The sequence below is a fragment of the Brassica napus genome, chromosome A4, assembly GCF_020379485.1.
Source record: "Brassica napus cultivar Da-Ae chromosome A4, Da-Ae, whole genome shotgun sequence".
In the NCBI taxonomy this organism is placed as follows: domain Eukaryota; kingdom Viridiplantae; phylum Streptophyta; class Magnoliopsida; order Brassicales; family Brassicaceae; genus Brassica; species Brassica napus.
This window is the reverse complement of record NC_063437.1, coordinates 3,175,181-3,189,369: the sequence shown is the minus strand read 5'-3', so window position 1 is coordinate 3,189,369 and position 14,189 is coordinate 3,175,181. Positions and strand designations below refer to the sequence as shown.

Here is a 14,189-nt window from a genome sequence, read left to right as displayed (position 1 = left end):
CTTACAATGATAGATGAAGTACTTCTTCTATCAGTGAAAAAGTGTTCTACAATAACAAGTGTCTGGATCAGTGATGATATCTTTCATAAAGACTTTGAACAACCTTTGAGAATTGAATGTGTTGAATATGACAGTTATTTTCTTTACATCATAAGGTAAAGAGGTTATGCTTCTACAAACTACAGTCGCACAATATATACAGAAGAGAAGAAATCTATGAAGATTTACTCATGTGAACCCTCCTTTAAGAGCTTTGCTTGCTCTCTGAATAGCTCTTGTGACTCTCCATATCTCATGCTTGATTATTCCCTCTGATGAGTTCGTTTCTATAGCATCTGCTATTCCAGGGAAGCAACCTAGCTTGCTCTCCGGTTCTGCTGCAGGTCCATACACCTATAAAGACACAAACCACAAGGTCACATGAGTTTTGAATAAATGGATTGCAAACAAAATGATGTTGTTAATTTACTCACAAGATGCTTGAACCATTCTTTCCCTTTGATCCCTTCTGAATCCAAGAAACCTCTTTCTGCAAGCATCATCCTGTCATTTAGCTCTCTTCTCTTGGCAGCTACTGCAACATCTTTTTTGCTGTATGCTTGTTCCTTTAACTTCTGCAAAATCAATCACCAAGATATGAATAGGTGTGACAAAGAAGAGAAAATAGTCAAGGTTATATTCATCATTCAGCAAAACACCTTTGCTTCATCTGTGACTTCTTTAGCAACTAAAGAGAACTCTTGTATCGCCGCGCTTAAAGGATCAACAGAGACTTTCCCTTCTAAGAGCTTGCTCACTGCATCTCTATGTGCCTGAACCATAACACCAAAACATATATTAACTCAGTTTTCCTTTCTATCTTATCTATAAATGGAGTGAGTAGATGAAACATACCTGCAACTGTTCTGCATAAGCAATGTAATCAAACGGTAAGACTGGCTCATCAGCCAAGATGATACCCAACAGCCCCCAAATTCCAGCCACTGAGAAATATAGAAAAAGCATATAAAAGAGTTAAATCCTCTGCATAGTAGCCATGAAAACTAGAGAAAGAAAACAAAGGTTTTACTTGCAACATGACGATGAAACAAAGGATCTGCATTGCGGATCATCCAATCATAGGAGTCAAAAGCAGTGTGGTAGACAGGATAATCTGAAAAACTCAATATACATTAATACATCACCACATTCTAAAGATCCTTAAGGAATCAAAGTTGTGCTCTACCTGCTCCATAGTACATGTCTATAGATGGTATCCCAGCATGATGAAGAAAACCGGAAAAATCAGAATCCACTCTACTTAGCCTCTCTATCTGCAGTCCATTCAAAGCATAAGACACCCTTCTGGTTATATTAACAAAAAAGAAAGAGCCTACTTACAATGTTATTCTGAGACTTGAATGTCTCTTCAACTGTCAAAGTTACATCATCAGGATCTTGGACCTGGACAGCAAAAAGGAATACCAGAGACTTAAGACTCAACAAATTGCTTGATATAATGTCCACATTAGTATTATTATTACCAGCTTCAAGGCATCTACAAGAACATTGTCTAGTTGAGGAGTTGCACCAGCAAAAAATCCAGAGCCTTGGACAGCACAATCTACATTAAGATAAGCCACAGCACTTGCACCTAAGTTAAGAACATGTTCTTCAACCCATTCTGTTGATCCAATCTACCAAACAAAACAAAATATGGTTTACTCAATCCATCAAGCAGACTCAGCTTTTTCTAATAACATATTACAAGCTCGGTCATCGACAAAGCCAAATGAAACATTCGCCTCTAACCCTCAAATTTTTTGAAAACATTACATACACATAAACTCTCAAATTTGTAAAAAAAAAAAGATTTATTAAATATTTTACTAAATCGTCTAAAATCTCAAGACTGGCCATGTATTACTAACCATTCCGAACTCTTCAGCATCCCAACTACAAAGGAGAATGGTCCTACGTGGTCTCCAGCCAGATTCAAGCAAAAGAGCAAATCTTCGACCAATGTCAAGTAAAGCAGAAGTTCCACTGTTTGGATCAACAGCTCCATAAGTCCATGCGTCTCTATGGTTCCCAAGAATCACAAACCGGTCCGGTTCCTCACTACCTCTTATTGTAGCCACAACATTGTGAATCTTCTTCATCTTCATCTCCCCCTTCAAATTACAAAACCAAAGACGTTTCACTACAAAAACAAAAAAAAAAAAGTCAAAACCAAGAAAAAGACATAGCGGTTTTTTACCTGTAACGTCATGTTTACAACAACCCGTCCCGGGCCAACCCGTTGACTTGACCCGACCCGACCGGATCTCCACTCCACCGGAGCTCTAGCGCCGCCCAGAGAAGCCAATAAGATCTCTGCATTGTGGAGAGACAGAGGCAAAGATGGAATCTTTGGGAATCTCCGAGAGACGCGATCATCATCCAAGCTTAACTTCTCTCCTCCGGTTACTCCGGGCCAACCCGGACTAACCGGGTCTCCGATTCCTCTCATCACCGTGCCTCTCTCGATACCCCCGAGCCCACCACCGTCGTTCTCGTCGTATATAAGCACGCCGAGAGCACCTTTAGTCTCTGCTATCTTCACAATCACTCCTCTCCCCAAAGTCTCTCCCTTTCTCGCTAAAACCAAACAGCCTCTAACGCTCACTCCGATCATCTCAAGCGCACGGTAGTCTCTCTCCTCGCCGCGGTTCACGAAGACGACGCTACCCTGCGCGGAGCCAGACGGCGAGTAAGCGTGGTAAGGCGTAACGACGTCGGAGGAAGAGGAAACGTCGCCGTTTAAGTCGAACTCTACCGTTGTGCTGTTGGTAAAACGCGCCGTGACGGAGATGTGCGTAGGATAAGAGAGGAGAGCTTCGTACTCGGCGACGCGGGTGTCGTCAAGACGGAGGCTTTGGAAGTGGGTTAGGACGTAGGTGAGTGTGTCTAAAGAGGGTTTTGTTCCGGCGAGGTGAGGGTGACGGGTTAAGGAGTGGAGGTAAGAGGAGACGGTGGCGTTGGAGGCGGAGGAGAGGAAGAGGCGGCGGAGAGTGAGGGAGTTGTGTGTGTTTGGGGAGAAGAGGTGAGGAGGAGTGGCGTCTGGGTGGTGGAGAGTGTAGAAAGTGGCTACGAGGAGGACTATGACGAAGAGGAAAGAACAGAGCGGCGGTGGATGCCGGAAAGAGATTCCGGCGACTGTTGTGAGAGGCTGTGACATTGCAGAGAGAGAGAGAGAGAGAGAGAGAGAGGGAAGTGAGTAATTGTTTAAGCAAGTAGTGGCTAGCCAAAGTAACTATCTTTTGATATGCTTTTGTCGTCAAGTGTGTCTCTTTTTTTGTGTGTATTGTCTTTTTCGTCTTTTGTTGTTACTCAGGAGTTTTTTTTATTAGGTCAAATACATTTGTTGTTTGATCTTCTTCTTTGTTTTCTTTAACAGTTCTGTATAAGTAAGTCGTTGTGTAATAACGAGAAATTGAATGTGTATAGGATGATGCTATAACATGGTTGAAAGATGCCAAGATCACTTGAGAAACATGTAAGAGCATCTCCAATATAATACTCTATTATACTCTGTTTTTTTTCTTTAAAATAGAGTAAAAGCGAATATCAAATAAAAATACTTCAATCCAGCTATATTTTCCACTCCATAATAAAGTGATTAACAAACAAAAAATAGATTACTCTATTTATGGAGGAAAACTCTATTATGAAGTGAAATATGTAGTTGGATTGGAACATTGTTTACTCCATAATTACTTTTACTCTATTTTAGAGGAAAAAAATGTAGTAAAGTTAGAGATGCCTTAAACGACCATTTAGATGCATAGACATGGCAAGCGTCGGTCCACAGGAATGAAAGGCTGCGTGTACAAGAATTATTTTAAAATTAACTGTTTTTAGACTGTATTCCTTCCGTTTCAATATAGATGATATTTTAGGTGATTATTTTTGTTTCACAATAGATGATGTTTTCACATATCTAGGTAACTTTAACTTTATCAAAAATTGTTTACCTAATTGTGTTTTATTATTTTTGTTTATAATTAAATAAATTAGTTTTAAATTATATTTTAATATTTTTTGTTTAGAAAAAATAATTTTTTAATATGTATGCAAATAACAAAAACTCGTCAAATGAAGAGAGTATTTGTTTAAATTGCAAAAAGTTGAATAGAGAAAACATGCCTATACTATACATCAAGGTAGTCTAGTATCTGAACACAACACAGCACTTGCAATGTCCCTAAAAGATTTTGTCCGAATGATGACTTGGAAGAGCATTGACAAATGAAGGTGTACAAAGATACGTTGGAGGACCCACTTAGATTGTCCTCCTTATTTCATGATAGTGCTGTCACATCTCTAATTTATATTTTACACCTCAATCATTTGATCGAGTCCCACTTTTAAGAGAACCATCTTGAACTTGGTGGACAGAACTACACATTTTATTCGTTAAATTTGATTTGATCAGTTTTTTTTTTTCCGTCAATATTTTTTTTATTATTGCAAAACGAAAAACAAAAGCCTGAACCCAACAGTACTGGATCAGGGCCCAGCAATATGTTACAAACCAAAAACCCACAAACAGTCGTGCATCCATTCAAAACACAAAACGGACCTCCAGTCCACATTACTCAACTCGAAACTAGGCGGCCCAGACTTCCCCTTTTGGCCGACGCGTCAAGGAGACGGGACGCGTGTTGACATCTCATCATCAGCACGCCACGCGTCAACCGATGCCTCAACCTGACCGTCACCTACGCGAGAAACCGTCTGAACACCACCACCGACACCCTCGTTACGCCGGAGCTCGATACCGGAGAGCCTCCAACGTAACCACTTTTCTTCAGCTTTCAGAACTCTCTGCGGAGAGCATCCTCGATCTCATCGAGATCTCATCCGTCTTACGAGAGCCGCGACCCACAGCAACGCATACATCACACGCCATACCCGATCCAAAAAAACAAAACCACCACTTCTCACCACTAGAGCCGGCGACGCAAGGCTGTTTAAGCCTTCACCCCCCGGAGACAAAACCGACGAGACGTTGCTGAAGAAGCCAATCACCTCCCGGAGACTTAAGCCGGCGACGGCGGAGCTTTAATAGCCTCCACCTCCCGGAGAAGAACTTCACCACGCTTTCACCTCCACACGACCGCGCCTTCACTCCAAAAGCCCAACCACCATTGATGACGGTTCGCTCCTCGAGCTATCGTCTCCGGATGAGAGTCAATCAGGGCTCGGGCAAAGCGAATCAGGGGGAGGATGACGAGAGAACGACAAGGATACGGACTGCTTAAACGGAAGGAAAACCAAGAGGTTCCGGCGACGGCACGCGCGCCTACGCGCCGGCCGCTCACCGGAACCAGATCTACTTTATCTCTCTTAAGTCTCTCTCTTGTATTATTTGATTTGATCAGTTGTTCATTTTGGTTAAATCCAAAAAATTTAAATATCTGTAAAGTTTCAAAGCAAAGAAATAATAAAAGTCAATATCCGTTAAACAAACAAATCAAATTCATAAAGACAAGAGAAAAGACTTTTAATGATTATCATTCTTTTGCTCTGTGATCATCTTTTTTTGAAACTGAAATGATGTTCATCATATTTTTATGATCATCATATTTCAGGAAAAATATCACAACTAATCATATACACAAAGTATTAAAAGTGTATTCTTCATGCAAAATTTTGCTCAATTTGATATTTGTCCACTAAGGAGACCCGAAGCGACTTGCAAATTCACCTATACAATAAAGCATACATAAAACCTGGAAAACCCAATGTTCATCGATTATAACTAGAGAAATACATGTGTATAAAGGACCCATCGAGCCATTCCAAATCTCGTTGTGGATCATTAAACACCTTTGGAAATCATTTGCAAAAAAAAAACACATTTACAAAGGTACTTTTACAACTACCGAGACATTAATTTACAGTTACGATGGATGTGAACAAATTTCGAAATGATGCCATTCAATGAATAAAAGCGATAAGAATGGCCAAAACGGTGGACCAAAATAAAGACAAATTCAAGAATCAGAGCCATTCAACCATATGGGATGAAATGATTGGCAACAAAAAGATTCACTAGAGGTTAGCCACACAAATAAGATAACAGTACATACATAATATCATGTTTGAAGCTATAAATATTTACGCAGTGTGTTAATTTTGGGGTTTAAAATCAATTCGAATTCAAGGGCAGTTTGACGTAGTTATTGGATCATATTTGTGTAAACAAAATAATTTAAATCCAATTTTGATGTCCTTGACCAAGTTGTCTTGGCCTATAAAGATAAAGGAGCTCCAGCTAGAGTTTCTGCCATGAGTTTAATTCATTTTGGCCATTTAGCTGTGTCATATTGATAGATTAGTTGCGTATCCGAATGCAATATCTCGTGTGATTAGTTTTGGATTTAGAAAATTTTTGGGATCTTCACGGTTATAAAAAAAATAGATGCCCTTGATAAATATAGGTTTCAGGAAACACTTTTCTTTTGTTTGTTTATTCAATAAACATAAAACAATGAATGAACCGATTCAAAATATTTTCAATTCATTGCTATTTTTATCTTTATAATAGCAATTAGAGGTAAAATTGTTCTAATTTACCTCTATTTTTATAATAGTGTTATTTTTTCTATTTATAAAAAAAACAACATTTCTCTATTTTTACTATATATTTAGAGATTGGTATTTTATAAGAATACATAAAATATATCTCATATTTATTATAGAATTCTTTTATTTTAAAGATAAAAATAGCAAAATACACTAGAAATAGTGTCAGACGACATGGGGAGTGCAATCATGCAAATGAAGAACTTATGTCAAGTCTGCTGTTTACATACCCAGTGACATTGTTAAAGTAACACTTTACATTGTGACTCCACGTTAATGATAGAATTGCTAGTCAAAATGGAATATCACACCAGTTCAAAAAAAAAGGAATATCACGAGTAATATGCTTATGTGACAAAATGATAAATCAAAATGGAATATGTCAAACTTCGAACACATACAATAATACATCATGAGCATATAAAATGAAAGAAAACAAAAATGATACTACTAAATAAAAGAATATACCCTTTTGGCGACTCACTACTACTAAAAAAACATACACCACTTTGTTATTCTAATACATGCAGCTTTTCATTCGACTCGACCGACACTTGTGATGTCTTAGCATCCAAATAGTCGTTTACATGTTTCGCAAGTGAACTTTCAACCAGTTAAACATCGTATATAAATTCAACTAACAACGACTTAGTTTTTTAACATAATTGTTAAAGAAAACAAAGAAGAAGAAGAAGTTCAACAACAATGTATTTGACCAAATAAAAAAACTCATGAGTTGTATCATCTATTAAATGTGTTTTTATAATATCTCAACAAAAAGTACTCAATCTAGGAACTTCAGTAAATGTATTTATTTATAATATAAAAATATTTGCAATAATTAAATTGTAATATTTTATTTTAAATAAAAATATATATATAAATATATATATTAGTTTTGTTTTTTTTTTAAATCTGTTGAAGAAAAATACAACAAAATCTGCTGAAAATTTTTCTACAGATTTTCAATTTTCTATAAATAATCCATTAATTTGTAATTAATACATTTATTATTTATAAACGAAAATTATATATTTTATACTCATATAACTGTTATATTAAAATAAATAAAACATTATATAGAATTACATATTATTTTAAAGATATAAAATTTCATTCATTTAAATTTAAAATAAATAATATATAATATGTTCCTCACAATATGTTTAAATTAGTAAACTATGTAATACATTTAGACAAAAGTGAAATTGTTAACATATCTTAGATTTTTAGATATACAATTATATACTAATTTTCGTAAACATCAAATTTTTTTTTATATAATCGTGGTGTGATCCAAAAGGTTTTATATACCCAATGACTAATCACCATGAGGTTCACAAGTTCTACGTTTTTTTACCACTCAGGGTGTCCCAGGTGGCCGGACAGACTCAAACCCACATAGCCTTTGACTTTGAGACACTAGATCAAATTAAATTTAGCTTCAAACATTTGAGCAAACATCCCACATAGCCTTTGAAACACTAGATCAAATTTCGTAAAGCCTTGTGTCCTTTTATAACCATTTGAGCCAATTTATCAGATTTTATACGCTTAGTTCCTAGTGGAGTATGATGTTGTGATTAGAAACAGTTGAATTGCCTTTGCCATAGAACTCTTAGAGAAACTGAGTGTACTTTGTAAAATCTGATGTCTTGTAGTTATGCTCCCACCTCCAGCTTTGGGTAATATTGGGCCAAACTTTTAAGCCTAATATGGAAATAAACCCATATAAAAAAAAGTAATGAGAAAAGGGAAGAACCAGCCTGAGATTTAAGGCCCACAAACAATCGCAGATTGAACCGGCCAACCATACTATTGTTGTCATAATAATTACCATCATTCTCACAAGTGTGATGCTTGCAGCCGTGGTGTTGTCAGTAACCATTGCTTTGGCAGAAATAGTTGTGAGACGGCGATGTTTGTGTTTGGTGGTGATAATCATGGCTGTTGTGATAGCTGTCGTGGTGTTAGGTGGTGGATTCAAATTTTATTTTGATATCTTATGTCCTGAAACTTTATGCTATAGTATTACCTTTTAGTTATGCATATTGAAATTTGTTTTAGTACTAAGGGTTGAAAACTCACCAGAATACATTAAATTCCAATTCCTCTTCTTGTTATTTATATATTTTTCCTGTTTATTTATATTTAATATCATTACTTACCTTTTTGAAAAATTATTTATTTATTGATAATCACATGTTACAACAATCTCTAATAAAATAGATAAAAGTGATTGTTTATATTTACTTACATTTCTTTGATTTATGTGCTTGCGCTAATTTAATTGTATATGTAATAGTTAATGATTTCTCAATTATTTAATATATCTTTTATATATTAATTGATAAATATTACTTATATATTAATTGATAAGTATTATAACATCTTTTGGTTTTCACGTATTATTAATAGGATAATTCTTAGAATCCTTAAAAAACAAGTTGTCCATCTAAGCGTATATTATGATTTTTATTAAGCTAACTATCAAAATGATTAGTAGTTTACAAAAGAATAGTCTTCATTCTTTCCTTAAATAAAAGCTATGAAATTATCTAATATGATTAACATATATATGAAAATTAATGATTATAAATAATAAAGATTTTATAACAATTTTTGTATTCACTTTTTTTTGTTTAATTTTATATTATTTAAAAGAAATTAAACAATCACATTAAGCATGAAATAAAAAATAGTTTTTTCTTATATATTATATTTTAAAATTTTGTGATTAGTGGTTTAACCTTTTTGTTATAACATATACAAATCTATACTATTATTTGAGAAGTGAACTTGCTGATTTATCATGCTCTCTATAATTTTAGGTTTAGTCATATTTTATGCTCCATTATTAATCTTAATAAATAATTTTAGCGATTTAGTTGATAATTTTTCATTATCTGAGAATAATTAAAAAATTCTAACGATAATACCAAAGTTAAATTTATATTATATAGACTTTAGTAATATTAAAATTTATATATATATATGTTTATATTATATTTGTTTTAGTAATATTAAATTGTCTCTATTTTCATATATATATATATATATATATTACATAAGATACAATGAATCATCTATCTTTTACGATAAATTTCTTAGGACAATCAAAATCATTCATTGTGATAATTTCTGAAAAATTGGCAAGGAATTCAAAATATTTATAATGTTATTTATGAAGTGATTTTTTCGCTCTTACGTTAAAATTTAGAGAGTTTAAAGTTTTTATTACCCTTACTAAATATTATATTATATTATATTTGCTAATATATAATTACCCATATATTAAAATCGAATTTCATTAATTTGATAATCATCATTATCTAAAAATATTCTCTATGTTATTTATAAAATATTATGACAATCAAATTCACTCAATGTGATAATTTCTGAAAAAAGTTGGCAAAGAATTTGAAAATATTTATAATGTTATTTGCGAAGTGATTTGTTAAAATTTAGGGGGGGGGGGGGGGGGGAGGAGGGTTATTGGAACCAGAATTTGGAAAGAATTGAGTGATTTTAGAAGTTGATGGATTTTTAAAAGTTTAGTAAATTTCACAAATGTTTCCTAATTTCTATCAAATATTTTGTATTGATTTCTATAGATTATTGTTGATTATTAAGAATTTGCACAATATAGTTTTTCAAAAAGTTTTTTCTTCTAAAGTACAAAAAAAGTTGTAGAAATTTCCAACAATGAATTTCGATGAGACACTATTATATTATCGTTTGGTGTGTTTACATAGACAAATGCATTTTATGGTATTGATTATTTGTGTTATGCATGGTTTGTTCTTAGTTATGTTGTGAAAATAATCATTTTTTTATCTTCATACTACATGACATATTTTTAACAGTCTTGTTTTCATTGACATTTTTTTTGAGACACCACTCATACAAACGAAAAATTAGAACACACCAAATACGAAACTTACCGACAAAAAGATCTTCCGAAAATCACATGTCAAACAAGAAAAATATATCATAAAGTGTGAGAATGTTTTTGAAATATTTATAATGTTATTTTCTAAGTGATTTTTTCGCTCTTACGTTAAAATTTAGAGAGTTTAAAATTTTTATTACCCTTAATAAATAATTATATTATATTTTTAATATATAATTAGCCATATATTAAAAACACATTGCATTAATTTGATGATCATCATTATCTAAAAATTATATATAATGTTATTTTAAGAATATAATGACAACCAAAATCATCATTGTGATAATTTTTGAAAAATGGCAAAGAATTTGAAAATATTTATAATGTTATTTGCGAAGTGATTTTTTCGCTTCCATGTAGATCTGCTCAATCCGGACTTCGGTACGGTTTCGGTTTGGTTTTTTTGGTTTTTGTGATATTTTGATTTATGAAAATTAGCTACCATATTGGAACAATATCTAATTTGGTTTGGTTTAGGTTTATATACCATCGGTTTTTGGTATATTCGGTTTTATACCAAAAAGTCATATCTATATTTATCTTTTATAACAAATTTTAGATTATATGAATATAAATCAGAGTGTATTAAAACATAAATATATATTCCTTAGTCTAACTTTCAAATATAATATTTTCTGTTTCTTTAAATATTAAAAGAATAGTAAGAAAATAATAATATCATAAAACTATTATATAATTTTATTTTATCACAAGGAGTTATCAATAGAATATATTTTATTTAATTTGATGAAAATTAAAAAATAACCATTTTAAATTAAAACTAAATAAAAAAATTATTATAATTATTGTTTTGATTATTAATTTCATATTAATAAAGTAAGTTATGTGTAAATTATTTATATTATAATAAAATTTACATATAAGTATACTAGAATTTTAATTAATCGTTTTCTTTGGTTTATTCGGTTTGATCGGTTTATATACCAAATCATATCCATATATTGCGGTTTCTTAAAAGTAATTTTCATTCGGTTTATTTGGTACTACCAAACTCAAACCACTTTATCTATTTCGGTTCGATTCGTTTTTAATATGTCGATTTTACCGGATTGGACATCCTTACTCTCACGTTAAAAGTTAGAGCGTTTAAATTTTTCTTACCCTTAATAAATTATTAATTACTCATAAATTTAAAATGGAGTTCATTAATTTGATAACCATCATTATCTAAATATATTATATATTATGTTATTCATAAATATTTTACATCATAATATTTTTAAAATAAATAAAAATCCTTGTATATAATTGTATCTATATGTGAATGTTTTCAAGATATTTTATTAAAATAAAAAAGTCTATATAAAAATTTAATATTTAATTAATTTTTATATTTCAAAAGCATGAATGTTTTTTATTCTAGTGGTTTTTAAGTTTATAATATCTCTATTTACATTTTTTTTGAAAAATTATTAATCCCGCAAGTGCAGGCAAAAACACCTAGTGATCATAAAATCATATGAATATGATGTCGTATTTTTAGATATTCATATTAAATATATATATATATATATATATATATATATATATATGTATATATCTATTTTAATATAGTTTAAATTAAAATATATACCTTATAAAATTATATAAATATGTTAATTTCGAAATTTGGATTGAAAAAATATTGAAAACTTAATATTTTAATTTTGAAATTTACATTGAAAAATCTCACATTGAAATTTTTTTGATTAATTGTTTAAATTTTTGTTTACAAAATACAGATATTAATAAAATAATATAAATAGAAAATTCCAATAATAAATATTTATATTAAAATATATAATGTTAATTTCGCACAGGTCGCAAATCTTAATATAGTATCCTACTATATAAAAGGAGCTATTTTGGAGACTTCTAAGATGTGCCACATAGGCAGAAAATTCCTGGCCAATCAATCTACCAGTTCATCTCAGACTGGACTGATATCCATGTCAATTATGAAGTCCAAACAATTTATTTGAATCCCAGTTAATACTGAAGTCAGCCCAATATCCATTTACGGTATATGATACCAAGAAACTAAAAAATTCATTCTATTTTATGAAATTACATGCTTTTGTTTAGTCTTTCGTCACAGTGACCGGAGGCGTGTTGAATCACAAAGCTTCTCATGCATCCCACTATTATGCTATTTCAATTGAGGTTCTTAGTGTTGTTCTAACTTATATTTAAAAATAATTTTTATTAAATGTTATAGATTTTATTATTATCTTAATAAAATTTAATATAGATTTGATATATATTATATCAAATTGTATAAAACTAATAAAAATGATATAAAATTGTATAATTATCAAACATTTGGCCTAAACAATATTTTTAAAATTTTGTAGATATATAAGAAACTAAATATCATATGATTAGATATTTAGATGTTTAAAAATTGCATATTTTAAAAAGCTTTAGTAATACAAATTGTATAATTATATAAAAATAATAATATTACTAAATCTGGAATGTTATATATGAATATATATTTATTTTATAGATGATGCATAAGATATTACCAACATTAAATAAAATTATCCGTCTCATGTTTATTTTTTTAATTGTAGAGATGACATGTAGAAAAATGCCCAAAATGACCCTAATACCCTAGATATATAGAAAATATAAAAATTTGAAATATAATACAATAATTATTTGTAGATCCAAACTGGTACGTTTAACTTTATGGGACAAGGAGACGTCTAATTTCAGGGAGTTAAATCCCATATCTACCAGAAAAAACCAAATCGTAATCATCACAAGTATCATTCTACGGTTACATGAAGGTAATAAACTAAACATAAAGTTTATGTCAAACTAAATGTTTACAAATATTTCACTTTTTCAGGGAAACTATCACTCATAACCACACATGGGTCGCGCTTCTACTTTGACAACGATATTGATATCATACAACGCTTCCAAAAGAGGAATAAATTGATATCCTAAACCTCATAGCAAACGACACCAGTCAACTTTTTTAAAATTTACGTTACAGCTTTCTACGTCAATTAAATAGGCACACTCAAATATTATTTTCTCTTACGAATATTAAATTCATCAACATAATTTATTATTCAAACTTACTTTAGTTTATAAAAAAAATGATCACCGCTTCCAACGTCTTCGCATTATAAAAGAAACAAAACTTAACTTACACTTTCAGAAACATCAAAACTCCCAATTTTAATTAAACTGTTCTTTAATTAAATATGTAATCCGCGCGAAACGCGGATACGGGCTCTAGTATCATAATAAAAGAGAGACACAAAATACTTGTGAGCCAAACACTTCTACCTTTATACTCCCTATATGGTTAGATAAATGCCAAGCCAACATTATTACTGTAACGTTTTTTTTGTGTCCGTCTGTTGCAACCATATTAGGTATAGAAGGACAAAAAACAAATAAAATAAAACTGAATAAACATCTCAGCATTACTAATATTTGATGATAAATCTTTTTCTCTTTTTTTGACTAAATCTTTTATTTTCTAGGTGCAAGTTTTGATGATAGATATATCAAGAAAAGATAATGACCAACTTTGATTAAAAATGTACGTTTATGATACTTCATTGGTAGTTGTATAGTAGATGAGATGAATCACTTGTTG

At 31.4% G+C, this 14,189-nt stretch overlaps 1 protein-coding gene across 1 annotated transcript; it reads right to left on the bottom strand.

Moving 5' to 3' along the window:
* Window positions 1-90: 90 nt before the first annotated feature.
* On the bottom strand, window positions 91-3,389 carry LOC106445485 (probable glutamate carboxypeptidase AMP1). Its single transcript, XM_013887056.3, has 10 exons — window positions 2,240-3,389; window positions 1,911-2,153; window positions 1,524-1,676; window positions 1,381-1,443; window positions 1,226-1,313; window positions 1,070-1,153; window positions 895-983; window positions 699-812; window positions 474-614; window positions 91-393 (listed from the first exon to the last, which is right to left on the bottom strand). Exons 1-10 carry the CDS (start codon window positions 3,197-3,199, stop codon window positions 229-231), a joined length of 2,100 nt encoding a protein of 699 aa, XP_013742510.2. The 5' UTR covers window positions 3,200-3,389; the 3' UTR covers window positions 91-228.
* Between the last annotated feature and the right edge of the window lie 10,800 nt (window positions 3,390-14,189).